Source organism: Pecten maximus, chromosome 6 (assembly GCF_902652985.1).
Source record: "Pecten maximus chromosome 6, xPecMax1.1, whole genome shotgun sequence".
NCBI lineage: Eukaryota > Metazoa > Mollusca > Bivalvia > Pectinida > Pectinidae > Pecten > Pecten maximus.
In genome coordinates, this window is record NC_047020.1 from 10160695 (window position 1) to 10178414 (window position 17720).

General features: G+C 36.1%; 2 protein-coding genes and 1 long non-coding RNA gene across 3 annotated transcripts in view; 1 reads left to right on the forward strand and 2 right to left on the reverse strand.

The window, feature by feature from the left end:
- LOC117328924 overlaps positions 1–4372 on the forward strand; it is a 14139-nt gene extending 9767 nt beyond the window's left edge. The window contains exons 2-3 of the long non-coding RNA XR_004533080.1: positions 3167–3289; positions 4295–4372. This is a non-coding gene — a long non-coding RNA (uncharacterized LOC117328924). The remainder of the gene's footprint in view (positions 1–3166; positions 3290–4294) is intronic.
- LOC117328920 (beta-alanine-activating enzyme-like) overlaps positions 1–11562 on the reverse strand; it is an 18683-nt gene extending 7121 nt beyond the window's left edge. Inside the window, exons 1-11 of the mRNA XM_033886535.1 lie at positions 11353–11562; positions 10550–10641; positions 10147–10264; positions 9274–9491; positions 8522–8714; positions 5348–5577; positions 4619–4731; positions 4277–4455; positions 3738–3936; positions 3160–3269; positions 2119–2903 (exon numbers count right to left, since the gene is read on the reverse strand). Coding sequence (XP_033742426.1) covers positions 2119–2903; positions 3160–3269; positions 3738–3936; positions 4277–4455; positions 4619–4731; positions 5348–5577; positions 8522–8714; positions 9274–9491; positions 10147–10264; positions 10550–10641; positions 11353–11496 — 2381 coding nt within the window. The 5' untranslated portion in view covers positions 11497–11562. The remainder of the gene's footprint in view (positions 1–2118; positions 2904–3159; positions 3270–3737; positions 3937–4276; positions 4456–4618; positions 4732–5347; positions 5578–8521; positions 8715–9273; positions 9492–10146; positions 10265–10549; positions 10642–11352) is intronic.
- Positions 11563–12179: 617 nt separating this feature from the next.
- On the reverse strand, positions 12180–15075 carry LOC117330028. Its single transcript, XM_033888247.1, has 4 exons — positions 13729–15075; positions 13406–13497; positions 13000–13117; positions 12180–12317 (listed from the first exon to the last, which is right to left on the reverse strand). The coding sequence occupies exons 1-4, from the start codon at positions 13870–13872 to the stop codon at positions 12180–12182; spliced, it is 492 nt and encodes a 163-aa protein (XP_033744138.1). The 5' UTR covers positions 13873–15075.
- Between the last annotated feature and the right edge of the window lie 2645 nt (positions 15076–17720).

A 17720-nucleotide genomic window follows, 5' to 3' on the forward strand; every position in this document is an offset into this window, starting at 1 on the left:
TAATAATTTCTGGTAGAACTTACTTGACAAAACTTTATGAAATTCTGTAATTCACAGTTCTCTTCCAACTGGCAAACGATATACTCACAGGTTTTTCAACAAATGAGAAATGAAATTTTCACTAATCAAGTGATTAAGCTAATCAACTTTTGAACAACTGTGCCTTGGTTATAGACCAAATAGTGAAATATACATTTAAATGAACAGTATCATGTGGTTCCAGGGTATGCAAACCAGATGCCGACTGTAAATAACATTGTTAATCAGTTGTAAATTCACAGAAACTAAAACAAACAAGAGGCCCATGGGCCTTAACGGTCACCTGAGATTTGAAGTATTTCAGTTAATCTAATTGACCCTTTTGAGCCCATCCATCAGTCCCTAGGGGTCAGTCAGGGCCAACAGGTGTATACCATTAAGCTGTCATCCAATGCTGATAATGTTAACAAAGTTAGAATGAATTCCAATAGAAATCAAACAAATAAAAGTCAAAAATGTGATTTCCCTATATAAACTATAGTAAAATTTACAGGGGCAAACTTGTGACCCCAGGGTCATGAAATTCATAACATTAGTAAAGCACCATAAGGCCCTTCCACCTATGAAGAGTATTTGATTCTATCTTAATTGGGTCTTGAAAAGAAGATTTCAAATTTCAGTCAATTTGACCCTTTTTAGCCCCGCCCATCAGCCCCTGGGGGTCGGTCAGGGCCAACATGTGCATACCATCAAACTGCAATCACAAGCTGATAATGTTAACCAAGTTAGAATGAATTCCAATAGAAATCCAACAAACAATAGTCAAAAATGTGATTTCCCTATATAAACTATAGTAAAGTTTACCCCCTCCCCAGGGGCAAACATGAGACCCCTGGGTCATGAAATTCACAATTTTGGTAAAGCACCTTAAGACCCTTCCACCTATGAAGAATGTTTGATTCCATCATATCTGAGAGTAGAGTAGAAGATCTTTGAAGTTTTAGTCAATTTGACCATTTTTAGCCCCGCCCATCAGCCCCTGGGGGTCAGTCAAGGCCAACATGTGTATATCATCAATCTGTTTTCCCATGCTGATAATGTTAACCAAGTTTGAATGAATTCCAATAGAAATCCAACAAATTATAGTCAAAAATATGATTTCCCTATATAAACTATAGTAAAGTTTACCCCCTCCCCAGGGGCAAATGTGAAACCCTTGGGTCATGAAATTCACAATTTTGGTAAAGCACCTTAAGACCCTTCCACCTAAGAAGAATGTTTGATTCCACCATATCTGAGAGAAGAGAAGAAGATCTTTGAAGTTTTAGTCAATTTGACCCTTTTTAGCCCCGCCCATCAGCCCCTGGGGGTCAGTCAAGGCTAACATGTGTATACCATCAATCTGTTTTCCCATGCTGATAATGTTAACCAAGTTTGAATGAATTCCAATAGAAATCCAACAAATTATAGTCAAAAATGTGATTTCCCTATATAAACTATAGTAAAGTTTACCCCCTCCCCAGGGGCAAACGTGAGACCCCTGGGTCATGAAATTCACAATTTTGGTAAAGTACCTTAAGACCCTTCAATCTATGAAGAGTGTTTGATTCTACCATATCTGAGAGTAGAGAAGAAGATTTTTGAAGTTTTAGTCAATTTGACCCTTTTTGGCCCTGCCCCGCAGGCCCCTGGGGGGTGGGGACCATATAATTCATTAATTTATAATTGGTTCACCCTCAGCCATAGAAGCTTCCTGTAAAATTTCATTGAATTTAGTTCAGCGGTTTTTGAGAAGAAGTTGAAAATGTAAATTGTTTACTACGCACGACGGACGATGCACACCGCACACCGCACGACGCACACCGCACGACGCCGGACAAAAGGCGATTGCAATAGGTCAACTGAGACTTCGTCTCAGGTGACCTAATAAAAACCAATACACCTTGGAACAAATTTAGGACACTTACAAGCAATTATAATTGTCTCTAAAATTTTGTGTCAATTGTGTAAAGTGAAAATATCATCCTATCAAGATGGCCAGTCTAAGAAAAATACAAGATCGGTAATTTGCTACAATTTTAACAGGAAAAATTTCAATATTTTATAATTAATATTTTCTATTTCTATTTTCTCCAATACCTGTCTCTGGATATAACAGGTGAAGCATCCACACATTTCCTTGTATTAACCTTCCAACAGATCTCTAAGGTTAAATTACTCCAGTGTTGTGTAGTATCGTCTAGTTGAATGTTCAGGTTACACTCTGGTGGTGATGGTGAAGCAGATGTACCACGGTATATAGGGGGATATGCTCTCTTGAAATCCTCTTTTGAATGAGGACTGCTGATTAAACCAGTGTTTCCTCTACCAACTGACCAAATCCTTTCATCACTTATTGACCTATAGCTAGTGTCTGTTCTAATCGTAAATGACTCATTACATAAACGATTTGTGTCTTGATCGTCAGCTATATTAATTTTCATATGTTGATCACTATACTTTCTTTTCCTATTGGATAGTGTTCCTTCTGTAGAAGTGGTTAAATCAAGAGGTAACTTTTCTTTATTCAAATCACTTATTATAACATCAACATTATCTAAATTCAAACTTTCTGTTCCTTTCTTTTTCATTATTAATTCATCTGTGTCAATAGGCTGTGCTTTGATAAATTCATGCAAGTACACAATTTCCTTTTGATAGTTATGTTGAAGTGATATTTGCATCTGATCACAGACACACCTCTCTATATAGCTGACAATATTGGGGTATACATCGTGCAAGATTAAATCTAAAAGTTTTGGAAGTCTCATGTTGAAGGATGCTTCCACTTTGTCTGCAAACTGAACAGCCATTAAACTGTCACCTCCACTAATGATGAAATTGGAGTCCATGGTTGGTGTTTGCTGTTTTTTCTGAAAGATTTCCTGAAAATGTAAAACATATACTAGTTTGAATGTGGTAATGATTTTTTTCAACTAAGACTCCTGTTTTCCAAACGAATGTTTACCTCACAACTAAAAACCATCATTACAGATGTCTATTTTGACTTGCACCTAAACAATTATCTTGGTATTGAAATCAGTTATCATCTTAACAATGTAAGTTATGTCTTTGCATGAAAATGAAGAAATTTTATTGTATTATGATCATAATTTGTAAGAGATAGAAATATGGATTTACCTTCCAGATTGTCTCCAAAACAACAGGTATCCTTTCAGGTGAGACAGCATCCCTTCCAGCTCTAGGCTCATCATACACACTCTGTAGTAATGTTGTCTTGTCCAGTTTGCCTGAAATCATCACAGAGCAAGTAAGTCATTATACAACATTATGCTTAAAATAAGCCAACAAGTATACTGAAATTTTTACTTATCACAGATGTCTGCCTTAGCTTCTGTTACAAATCAAATCCAAGCATATCACTGAATTAACACAATCACATGCTTTCTACTTTTCTGAAAAGTGCATTACAGATACATGTAAATATATTTTTTTTAGCTTTCAAACAAATTTATGAATCCTAACACTAATGACATCCACAAATGGTAAACTATGACAACTGGACCATAGTACATATAGCGTAAATTTTGTTACTATTGCTCTAAAAACATCAGTGTCAAGGTTCCTGAAATTTCAGTAGAGATAAAATAGGTCAAGAGACATGGATCTATGTGGCTTTATATTTTGGTTTCCGTTTCCAGACTGAAGATAAATACAATGTACAAAGGTTGATGGATGAATAATGTATACATTCTTACCATGACTAGTAACAGGAAATTCAGAAACCATAACAACACGGTCTGGCCAGTATTGAGAAGGCAGATGCTTTTGTATCCAGCGGTGAATTGTCTGAGAATCTATAATTGGTTTTGTCCTTTGTAACACAATGAAAACCATAAGCTTCTTCTGATCAAATAAAACTCTACAGTCAGCTACAGTATCCAGCTTCAGTACAATCTGTTTGGTAGGAAACCACAAATTAAACCAAAACTGTAAAGGATGTTGTTCATGGTAATGCTACGGGTACTATCAAAATTAAGGCTGTATGGGGCATTGTTTTCAACTGGTTCTGGTTATTGTTATTTCCAAGGATAGAATATATGTATAAACGACACAAGTAAGAGAGTTCAAATATAATTGTAAAGTTGTATTAATACAGAGAGACAAAAAGCAACTTTTGCGTGGAGAAAAAGGCTGCTTGGGCTGCCAAAATTAAAACTTATTAAATCTGTTAAAGTTACATGACCAGCTGTGTGCACCTTTGAACCGAAAGGCAAGTAAATCCTTTCTTTCTTACCTTTTCAATTTCACAAAGGTTCATCCTTCGACCATTCCGCTTGATCTGGTCATCCATACGGTGGAGAAAGATTATCTCCCCTTTGCAGTTGATGAAGACTGTGTCACCAGTTGCCCGCAATATTGGTGGTCCTCTGCCTGGTTCTTCTCCACCTAGGTAACACTGCCTTCTCTTTATTCCTGTATACAATTTTGAAATGAATGTGTAACAGGAAAATTTTCATTAACATTTCTATTTACTGAATATTTTTAGTCAATAAATGCCTACAGCATAACATGATGTTGCCTTAGAGAACAGCTATTATAATCATTGTGGTAATGGCGATATTCCCCAAGGACTCACCCCCTAGGAACAGCTGTCCCCTGCCTTGATTTACCTCCTGACCATTGTCATCAAAAACTGTTGCCATGGTATCTGTCAGTGGTAGTCCCAAAGGCACATCTTCAATTAGGCTACTGTAAAAATATCATTAAGAATGTGTCAAAGCTTGACTTGTTAACATATTTTCAACCTACATTAACACTGTGAAGAGATGGAGATAGGATTTGATTATATTCTCTAAAAATCAATAGAGAAATCCAAGATGCAAAACTCAGCATCTTTGGGAACACAGAAAGATATCTTCAGTAAAGTCTGAGAAATAGTGCTATCAAAATATAGGATTGCTGTCTGTCTGCCATATTGGTTTGTAATCAGTCCAAAAGATTCCTAACTGGACACCATGGAGAATAAACATGTGACAAATCAGAGATCTTTCTCTAGTAATGTTGGAGATATATCTGTAGTGCTAACAAGAATGGTTTAATGACAAATGACAGATAGGCCACAGACGACAGGTGATTTGAACAACTCACTATCAGACGGTTGTGGCCTAAATAAAGAGCAATTTCATAACCCTTGATTTTATCTGGCTATTGGCAAATTTATTTAAATCATGAATACTTACTTTCTCATTCCACCATATACACAGGGTATGCAGGAATAAATGAAGAAGGCAGTTCCCTAGACAGAGAAGAATTTGGTAAAAAAAAAACAATGTTATGTGCATCTTAATTAATAACTAGTATTTACCTAAAATCCCTCGCAGTAACTTCATAGCATGTGGACCAACAGGACACCTCTGTGGTACCATACAGGTTGAAAAACTTTGTAGAATTATCAGAAGCTCTCCACTTCTGTAGTAAGGAAATAGATGGAAATTTCTCTCCTCCAAAAGCAAGAGCTTTGAGATGAGACAGACTTCCTAATAGTGTCTTCTTGAGAATGTCAGGATCTATCCTTGATACCAGGGAAGGAGTAGCCTACAACAGTACATAGAGTAGATCAGTCCTAACATTTCCTAATCCACCTTGTCTAGGCACTACCGTAATTACACAACAAAACTTTCCCTACAGGACATTTCATTTGAGTATCACATGTAAATATATGTAAACATTGCAAAGCAAGTTATACCAACTTAAATATTAATCACACTTTTTAGCTCATATTGAAGAATGAGTGGGGTCTTACTGAAGGAGGAGACTGGAGTACCCTGAAAAAAAACATGTGGTCCGCCAGGTAACCCCATAACTTTTAACGTCTGATCAGGGAATCCAACGCCTGCCGCCAAGGTGAAGGCAAGTGCATTACCACTGTGCAGTATCAAATTTTACTTATACACGTATTGGCATAGGTGAAAATGTTTGATGATATCAATATTGGTGTTTATGAAGTACATGTATAAACAAGAGGCCCATAGGCCTAAATGGTCATCAGAGTTTTGAGATATTTTGGCAGATTTGATTCCTCTGACCTTGAATTTGAGGTAAATGCCCAAGCATATACTAAAGACCCAATTCCTGAGGTCTCTGGACCTCTTGCTTGGAGAGAAGTTGTACGTTAATTTGATCCCTGTGACCTTTAATGAAGGTCAAGATCATTCATTTGAACAATCTTAATAGCATTTCATCCGGGTCAAAATTGTAAATTGTTTACAAACAGATGAAGGGTGTAACAAACATAATGGTACAGACAGAACAGAGGCTGTAACTAACATATAGGCAAAGACATAGGTTGTAACTAACATATAGGTACAGACATAAGTTGTAACTAACATATAGGTACAGACACAGGCTGTAACTAACATATAGGCAAAGACATAGGTTGTAACTAACATATAGGTACAGACACAGGCTGTAACTAACATATAGGCAAAGACATAGGTTGTAACTAACATATAGGTACAGACACAGGCTGTAACTAACATATAGGCAAAGACATAGGTTGTAACTAACATATAGGTACAGACACAGGCTGTAACTAACATATAGGCAAAGACATAGGATGTAACTAACATATAGGTACAGACACAGACTGTAACTCATATAGGTACAGACAGAACATAGGCTGTAACTAACATATAGGTACAGACAGACCATAGGCTGTAACTAACATATAGGTACAGACACAGGCTGTAACTAACATATAGGTACAGACAGACCATAGGCTGTAACTAACACATAGGTACAGACAGAACAGAACATAGGCTGTAACTAACACATAGGTACAGACAGAACAGAACATAGGCTGTAACTAACACATAGGTACAGACAGAACAGAACATAGGCTGTAACTAACATATAGGTACAGACAGAACATAGGCTGTAACTAACATGTAGGTACAGACAGAACATAGGCTGTAACTAACACATAGGTACAGACAGAACATAGGCTGTAACTAACACATAGGTACAGACAGAACATAGGCTGTAACTAACATATAGGTACAGACAGAAAATAGGCTGTAACTAACACATAGGTACAGACAGAACATAGGCTGTAACTAACATATAGGTACAGACAGAACATAGGCTGTAACTAACACATATGTACAGACAGAACATAGGCTGTAACTAACATATAGGTACAGACAGAACACAGGCTGTAACTTACATATAGGTACAGACAGAACATAGGCTGTAACTAACATATAGGTACAGACAGAACATAGGCTGTAACTAACACATAGGTACAGACAGAACATAGGCTGTAACTAACATATAGGTACAGACAGAAAATAGGCTGTAACTAACACATAGGTACAGACAGAACATAGGCTGTAACTAACATATAGGTACAGACAGAACACAGGCTGTAACTAACATATAGGTACAGACAGAACATAGGCTGTAACTAACATATAGGTACAGACAGAACATAGGCTGTAACTCATATAGGTACAGACAGAACATAGACTGTAACTAACATATAGGTACAGACAGAACATAGACTGTAACTAACATGTACATGTAGGTACAGACAGAACATAGGCTGTAACTAACATATAGGCAAAGTTCGGTTTGTTTCATTTAATTTCCTATTAACAGCCAGGGTCATTTAAGGACGTGCCAGGTTTTGGAGGTGGAGGAAAGCCAGAGTGCCCGGAGAAAAACCACCGGCCTATGGTCAGTACCTGGCAATTGCCCCACGTAGGTCTCAAACTCGCAACCCATAGGTGGAAGGCTAGTGGCAAAGTGCTGGGACACCTTAACCACTCGACCACCATGGCCCCTTTATAGGCAAAGACATAGGCTGTAACTAACATATAGGTACACACAGAACATAGGCTGTAACTAACATATAGGTACAGACAGAACATAGCCTGCAACTAACACATAGGTACACACAGAACATAGGCTGTAACTAACATATAGGTACACACAGAACATAGGCTGTAACTAACATATAGGTACAGACAGAACATAGGCTGTAACTAACATATAGGTACAGACAGAACATAGGCTGTAACTAACATATAGGTACAGACAGAACATAGACTGTAACTAACATATAGGTACAGACAGAACATAGACTGTAACTAACATGTACATGTAGGTACAGACAGAACATAGGCTGTAACTAACATATAGGTACAGACAGAACATAGACTGTAACTAACATATAGGTACACACAGAAGATAGGCTGTAACTAACATATAGGTACACACAGAAGATGAGTGGTAACTAATTACATATATAGATAGACAAAAGAACCTGCTATGTTAATAAACATTAAGGTATGTCCTTGGCACCTGTTTTACCTGTAACAATTAACTTATCACCTTTTTTGAGTTATTGATCTACCTATACTTCCCATGTGAATATTGACTCATTCATAATCAATATGTTGACTGCAGGTCAACAAGTTAATCTTGCCTGAGTACCAATGGGCGAGATAGGCCACAAAGGTAGATGTAAGGTACTGACCTGTAGGTAGGTGACCTTGTGACGGTAATGCAGCATACTTAGTAAAGACTTTGGCATCATCTTCACTGCATGTGGAACAATCAACAGACAAGCACCACTTCCCAAGGCCATAAAGAGGTCAACAATGCTTGGGTCAAATGTCAAAGGTGAGCTTAAGAATATGAGGTCATTGTCATTAATGTTGAAAATTTCTCTGAAATAAAGAACAAGAGATATCTTCAAAAGTTTGCATATGACAGGGAAAACGCTGAAGGGTCATTGGGTTAAATTTCCAATTTTCAAGCAATTGGTGCTGAGATGTTATGTAGTGAACACTTATAAAAAACATCCAAATGCCAAATGTATCAATACTTAATCAATTAAATTTACCAAAAGATATTTCAAATGATTTTTTTATCAGACAGTATTTTGATGCAGCTTTTGATGCAGCATTTATCTAATGACCTTGACTAGTACCTGAAGGTTATCCTTTAGACAGTGTGCAAGAATATTGTAGGACAAGTATACAGCTATACATTTGTGTAGAGCATTAATAAATGTGCAGGCTACAGTATACAGTGATACATCATTCTCACTATGTTAGGTACAATATACTTGTAATATGCAGGGTGTTGGATATGATACACCTGTAATTTGTACCCTGTCATACCCGAGATGTGTGATGTTGGATATGATACACCTGTAATTTGTACCCTGTACCTGGGGTGTATAATGTTGGATATGATACACCTATAATTTGTACCCTGTCATACCTGAGATGTGTGATGTTGGGTATGATACACTGGTGTGGTACTCGTACAACTTTGGGAGTGCCTGTTGTGCCGGAGGTTGTGATACAGTAGGCTAGCTGATTCCCTGTGTGTTTGTGTTGTGTCTGTCCTTCCAGACGGAAAAGAATCATGCCAATTGCCTGCATCAATACATCACTCACAGTCACAGCATTATACTCCAGCAACACAGCTTCAGCCTTCTACAAAGACATAAAAATATATAGCTATATATATCTTGGACTCAAATCATTCTAATTACTGTATTTCTGCCCTGCAGGTAGAAGTACTGGAAGGATTTTTCTTAAACTTCGTTTTCGGGTTTCTCTTCAACCACAATTGTGCTCATTTGATTTTGAGTATGATTCAGAAAACAATATGCCCGACAAATGAGCACAATTGGGGTTCAAAAGAAACCTACAAACAAATTTTAAGAAAAATCCTTCCAGTACTTCTCTAGAAATAGTGATAACGGATTGTATACAAAGGGATGGATAATGAACAATGGACGACAGATCAGGGATGGAGAGTAATTTGAATAGCCCATCATCATCAAATGGTGGTCTTAAGATGGTAGTTTTCAGTCCTGCTTCATGCTCAGCCTCATTGGATGACTGGTTGGCCCGTTGTCAGTATAATCAGTATATTGTTTGTTCAACAAGGATGATGGGAGCGCCAATTCATCATAACACGTTGAAAGCTGTTTAAATACATTATTACACCACAGAATTCAGTTCTGCCAAGTACTTCCTAAACAATGATTGTAATGTATATATTACTTAGTATGATCAAGCAGTATAGTATTTTTTTTTTCAAAAATAAAACAAGAAATACTAAAACAACAATATTCAAATATACCTTAAAACTTTCTTGGTCTACCAAAATGACACGGATGCCCATCTCCTTGACAACATTGCAGACAATGTTCTCACAGCCCGACTCAAAGTTGTAAAACGCAGCTCCACTTCCAATAACACTGTCAATATGTCAAAGTCTATATTATCAAATTACTCACATATCCTATTTTTGATCTTTATATATTTGGTACTTTGGCATGGTCCTGAACTGCAACTGTGTGAACCAGTTTAATATTCGGCCCTCTGACATTTTAGGTATGATAAGGAATACATTAAAGGGTGTACATTATCACATGTTCTATACTGTAAATGTGATTTAATTGAATTGTTTCTTATTCTGCGAAGTCACAAATATTTTTACCAAACAAATTGAAACAATTAAATTTGGGGAAAATCTCACTTACCCGAGAAGAACAGCAGGCAGATTGTGTGAGGGCGAGACACAAATTCCAACAATTTCGTCCTTCACCTCTATCCTCTTTAGGACAGCAGTGACCTTTAATTCAGTAACACAAGAAGTCCAACAATTTCAAATACACAAATGTATTTACAATACTGGTAAGTTCATCTATTGTACTTATAACCAATCACAAAATTGATCTCCTGTTCATATTTATAATATGTTGTGTACCAGATAATATTTATATATTATGTACATGCCATTTATTATGGGGCGCCATTTTACTATTTATTCTCATTTGGTGATATCACCTATTCAAATAGATAATAAGTGATATTCGAAATGGTGATATCACCTATTCGAATGAGTGATATCACCTATTCGAATGAGTGATATCACCTATTCGTTTCATTAAGTGATATCACCTATTCGAATAGGTGATATCACTTAAGAATATTTTTAAGTGATATCACCTATTCCAATTGGTGATATCACCTATTCGAATGAGTGATATCACCTATGCGTTTCATTAAGTGATATATCACCTATTCTAATGGGTGATATCATCTATTTGAATGGGTGATATCACCTATTCGAATAGGTGATATCACTTATTTGAAAAATGAATTGGTGATATCACCTATTCGAATAGGTGATATCACCAAATGGGAATAAATAGTAAAACAGCGCCCCATAATTTATGTTATACGTATATATATACAACCACCATGTAACACACTCACATACAGTGTCTATACATACATAATACATATATATTTCAACATGGTGACATGTATGATGTAATACCTGCTCAGATGACTTCTGAAGCTGTGAGTATGTAGAGACCACAATGGTCCCTCCATCATCAAACTTGACAGCGGGAGCATCTTTATGACTTGCAAAATGGGGTGTAACAATATCCAGCAATGTCTTGACAGCCTCCTGCTGCATGGCTGAACCTTAGGCCTCAGGATTAGTACTTAACTTTCCCTCAAGTCATGCATGACTATCAATATATCCTGCAGCTGAAGATCTGAAAAGTTGCAAAATATTCCATTACTTTTTAACTGGTGTTGATGTTTAAGGTTATCTAAAGTTCAACTTCATTTCTTATTTCTTAGAACATTACTCAATTAAGGAACTAATCAATATAATTTCATATATTGCCACGTTTTTCACTTTTAGCTATGTAATTGTTAGCATGTATATGTCTGTATAGATATTTTGTAGGTGTGGCACTGTGAGTGAATGAAAGCTTTTATTTATTGTTATGTACATGTGCTGCTCTCTAGATGAGGCAATCTATATTTTGCAGTCACACCTGGATAACCTGCTCATGTACCTGTTCCATTTTTAGCGTGTGTGTGGGTTGAAATGTTTTCTTACGAGAGAGCTGTCAAAACCATGTTGTTGAGGTGTCTTGTATTCTTTAATGTAATGGTTTTATAACATGTGTAATACATGTAGCATGAAGTCAAGTCGTGACATGTGTATATTGTGTGATGTCAAGTCGTCACAGAGTTTTCTTTAATTGTCCACCTTTGTTCGGGCAGACTGGGCTTGTTCGTTGTGATGAGTGGATGCATTTTTGACAATCTTGTATTATTATATCTCACGTCTTATTCCATAGCCCCCTAGCTTAATACATTGTACTTATACTGAATTTTGTGTTGTGTCTGTCCTTCTAGACGGAAAAGAATCATGCCAATTGCCTGCATCCCTACATCATTCACAGTCACAGCATTATACTCCAGCAACACAGCTTCAGCCTTCTACAAAGACATAAAAATATATAGCTATATATATCTTGGACTCAAATCATTCTAATTACTGTATATTTCTGCCCTGCAGGTAGAAGTACTGGAAGGATTTTTCTTAAACTTCGTTTTCGGGTTTCTCTTCAACCACAATTGTGCTCATTTGATTTTGAGTATGATTCAGAAAACAATATGCCCGACAAATGAGCACAATTGGGGTTCAAAAGAAACCTACAAACAAAGTTTAAGAAAAATCCTTCCAGTACTTCTCTAGAAATAGTGATAACGGATTGCATACAAAGGGATGGATAATGAACAATGGATGACAGATCAGGGATGGAGAGTAATTTGAATAGCCCATCATCATCAAATGGTGGTCTTATTATGGTAGTTATCAGTCCTGCTTAATGCTCAGCCTCATTGGATGACTGGTTGGCCCGTTGTCAGTATAATCAGTATATTGTTTCTTCAACAAGGATGATGGGAGCGCCAATTCATCATAACACGTTGAAAGCTGTCTGTAAGCTTACATCATACTCAGCTGTTTAAATACATTATTACACCACAGAATTCAGTTCTGCCAAGTACTTCCTAAACAATGATTGTAATGTATATATTACTTAGTATGATCAAACAGTATAGTATTTTTTTTCAAAAATAAAACAGGAAATACTAAAACAACAATATTCAAATATACCTTAAAACTTTCTTGGTCTACCAAAATGACACGGATGCCCATCTCCTTGACAACATTGCTGACAATGTTCTCACAGCCTGACTCAAAGTTGTAAAACGCAGCTCCACTTCCAATAACACTGTCAATATGTCAAAGTCTATATTATCAAATTACTCACATATCTTATTTTTGATCTTTATATATTTGTTACTTTGGCATGGTCCTGAACTGCCACAGTGTGAACCAGTTTAATATTCGGCCCTCTGACATTTTAGGTATGATAAGGAATACATTAAAGGGTGTAAATGATCACATGTTCTATACTATAAATGTGATTTAATTGAATTGTTCTTATTCTGCGAAGTCACAAATATTTTTACCAAACAAATTAAAACAATTAATTAAATTTGGGGAAAATCTCACTTACCCGAGAAGAACAGCAGGCAGATTGTGCGAGGGCGAGACACAAATTCCAACAATTTCGTCCTTCACCTCTATCCTCTTTAGGACAGCAGTGACCTTTATTCAGTAACACAAGAAGTCCAACAATTTCAAATACACAAAAGTATTTACAATACTGGTAAGTTCATCTATTGTACTTATAACCAATCACAAAATTGATCTCCTGTTCATATTTATAATATGTTGTGTTATACATATATACATGTATATACAACCACCATGTAACACACTCGCATACAGTGTCTATACATACATAAATTCAACATGGTGACATGTATGATGTAATACCTGCTCAGATGACTTCTGAAGCTGCGAGTATGTAGAGACCACAATGGTCCCTCCATCATCAAACTTGACAGCGGGAGCATCTTTATGACTTGAAAAATGAGGTGTAACAATATCCAGCAATGTCTTGACAGCCTCTTGCTGCATGGCTGAACCTTAGGCCACAGGATTAGCACTTAACTTTCCCATAAATCATGCATGACTATCAATATATCCTGCAGCTGTGGATCTGAAAAGTTGGAAAATAATTCATTACTTTTTAACTGGTGTTGATGTCATCTAAAGTTCAGTTTCATTTCTTAGAACATTACTGAATTAATGAATTTATCAATATAATTTTAAATATTTAATTGCCACATGTTTCACTTTTAGTTATGTAATTGTTAGCATGTATATGCCTGTATAGATATTTTGTGGGTGTGGCACTGTGAGTGAATGAAACTTTTATTTATGTACATGTGCAACTCTCTAGGTGAGGCAATCTATATTTAGCTGTCATGTCTGGATTTTAGCATGTGTGTGGATTGAAATGTTTTGTTATGAGAGAGAGCTGTCAAACCATATTGTTTAGGAGTCTTGTATTCTTTAATGTAACGGTTTTGTTCTCTAGCCGAGTGGTATTGTGGCTAGTATCCACCTAGCTAGAACGAATATTCATACCCTGCCTACACTGCTCTACAACCATCTATCAGAAATTGTCTGTCCGTCGTCCAGCAGCTACGTAATCGCAGCTAGTATCTACCAGGGTTACAATATTTACTGGTGTACAGCCCATAATGATATAAGTATAAAATGAATATTATAAGAAGAAAAGCTGTGAATCATGCAGGCAATTGTTACTAATTAACTCAGAGGGATTTCTGTTAATTGTAAATGCAAAATTTGAAATGAAAATCATATTACCCGAGTGTGCTTGGGCATAAAATATAGTGACATATCGCTATCTATAAGTGCATCCTACCAATTTAACAAAGGGGAATTCCCACTAGTCTGAGCTAGAAAACCAAGGTTACCAATACTTTTTACGCTCGTGAATACATGACACGTACCATATCAACAAATTAAACAGCATATGATCAGTATCGATCTGCATGCATCACTACTGTCGTCTAGTACTGTACATATAGTGAAACCGATAACGAAAATTAAGATGTTGAGAAAATTTGGTAAAGCTAAAATAATGTAAAAACAAAAATAGCCTATATCAAAGGGCAATAACTCTGTAAATAATGATTGAATCAGTGTGAACAATAAAACCCCTTGGCAATTAAATAGTTTTCAAGTTCAGTACAATATATACATTGGCAGTAATTATTACAAATGTCAACGGAAGACTCAAACTGATCAGCTACAGTCTTGCCTAGACTAGAGTAGATCAATGTGCTATACAGTAGGCCTATCGATATTCAGGTCTACTTGGTCCGCTCCCGGTCCTCTCTGCTCTCTGTAGTGTACGCAAGGGAGGTAACTCAGGAACTGTGTACCAGTCGAAAACGACAACGTTCCCGAGATATTTTGAAAAGAGGTGATATGTTGCTACAGATTTGAAATAGACATCGTCGAAATAAAATATTTCACTAGTACGTTAATGAATCTTTAAAAAATGTGTTGTTATTGTCCCCTTTCCACTAGAGGTCGCTTTCGCACAAAACAAAGGGCGAGTACAAAACCCGGAATGCACTCAGGCGTGAAGAGATTTTTGTTGATTTATTGTGTTTATTAGGTCATAATTCCGTTATTACTCAATGGATTTTTGTTCGGATACCAGCAGTAAAAGGGTCGATTTATCCCCTTTAAACTGGTATAAGTTATATTTAACAGTATTAAAAATTAGAAGTGAAAGTGGTGGCCGGAATGAACCCATATGGAATAAAAATGTCGATATTTACAACTGTTTTCGTTATAATAAATACCCATATCTCAAATATTACTGAACAGATTTTTGTTCGGGAACCACCCAAAAACGGAGAATTTAGTACTCTTTCACATGGTATAAACTGTTTGAATACATGTTCGATATTACTTTCAAAAGTGGTGGCCGGAATGAATTGATGTGGTGTGAAAAAATAGCAAAATCGTCAAAGTTACATGTAAATTTCCATCTTTATTGGTCCATAACTCTTTTATTACTTAACCGATTTCTGTTCGGGACACGCTCTAGACAAGATAATTTTATAGGCTTTAAGCTGACATAACTTTTATTAATATTCATTACAAATTCGGTGCAAAAGTGGTGGCCGGAATGAACCTAGGTGAAATTCACGGACGTCATTTTACAAGTATGTCCAAGCCGATAGCACACTACGTCTATACTAAAACAACAAATAGGCCTACACGGTACACCGGTCATCATGACCAGGTAACGGGCGGCTCGTTCACACCTTGATGAATATAATTGTGCTAAATGATATCAAGAAAATGTCAGAAAATGGTTCGTCCCCTTCAGAAATTTTTAATAGTCAGTGTACAAATAGCAACGTAGAAAGTGGCGAGTATATAGGGGTTCTTAATGCTAGGAATGTAAGACAAATCTGCCACAGAAAAGGTAAGAGAAACTAAACAGCTTACTAGGGATGAAATCTATAATTTGGTTTTACTTGCTCATCACTTGGATGGTTTTGTACACGAGATTAAAGTGTATCCTGACTTAGTAACTTTTCTTGGTTTACCAGAAATTTTTGGGGTTTTTAACCAATTGTTAGATTTAGACGATAGCTCAGTAACAATGTGTTTAGGGTATGACACAACTTTTAATCTAGGTGATTTTTATGTGACACCAGTCATTTTCCAGCATACCTTTTTGAAAACAAACCTAACATTCCATTAGCATTTTTGGTACATGAAAGGAAATTTCAAAAATGTCACGAGCGATTGTTTGATTATCTTTGTGAAAAAGTTCCAAAACTTTTGAAAAAGAATATTCCAATTATAACAGATAGAGAAAAGGGTGTTTCTAATGCAATTAAAAAGGTGTTACCAAATTGTACTAATCTGTTCTGCTGGAATCATATTAAAAGAGACTTTAAATACTGGTTACAAAAGAATCACGCAGATAGTTCTGAGATAGCTATTTATTTACAAGATTTAAGTAGAATTCTTCAGTCAAACGAGGAAGACTTTTACGACACGACGATTATGACAGGGATGTAATTGCGGTACCTGATTCGGTTACTCTTAATCAAGATAATGATACAATAATGGTAGATAGTACGCCACCTAAAACGCCAAAATCTACGAAAAAAATAGGTCCATCAAAAACTCCTATTCAACAAATAAAGACTCCTACAAATCAATCTATTAAAAAGGAAACCTTAAGTCCTGTAAAAAAGGAAACCACGTGTTCCAAAAAGAAATTAAGATTTCAGTTAGAAGGTTCTGTTACATGCAATATTAGCGAAGATAATGTACAACTTGTTAAAAAACGTAAAGTCGCTACAAAACCCATGGGTAAATAACTTAAGTGAAAGCCATAAACTTAAAATTTCCAATAAAGAATGGATTTGTTCTGATATTATAAATCAATAATGTCTAAACAATTTCCTGGTTTGAATGCATGGTTTTCAGTTGACAAACTTAGCTCCAGTATATGATTCAAATAAATGCAAATGGAAAAACCAAATAGCTTTTCAATCTGTAGTTTCACCTTCTGTTCAAATTCACCATAATGGAAGAGACCACTGGGTTACAAGTTTTCAAACAAGTAATGGGGATATATCCGTTCTAGACAGTTTAGCATCAAAAGAAAATCATATAGTTAACACTCCGTCAATCGAACTTCAGCTTTGTAGTATTTACGGTAATAATAAAAGTAGTATCCCAGTCAAAATTTTAGATGTACAGGATCAAAATAATGGCTACGATTGTGGGCTTTTTGCAAAAGCTAATATGGTAGAATTTTGTTTTAAAGGTAATTCATTCAAACAAAAAACTAATTTCATTGAAAATCAAATGCGGGATCACTTAATTTGGTGTTTAGATAAAGGTTATTTCATGCC

Bases quoted from the DNA above. Each gene is read 5' to 3' on its own strand.
- LOC117330028 (XM_033888247.1), bottom strand. From the start codon at position 13,872: ATGCAGCAAGAGGCTGTCAAGACATTGCTGGATATTGTTACACCTCAT. The intron at 13,498-13,728 runs GTATTACATCAT...TACTGAATAAAG, and splicing joins TTCAGAAGTCATCTGAGCAG to GTCACTGCTGTCCTAAAGAG. The intron at 12,318-12,999 runs GTATATTTGAAT...ATGTCTTTGTAG, and splicing joins TAGACCAAGAAAGTTTTAAG to AAGGCTGAAGCTGTGTTGCT.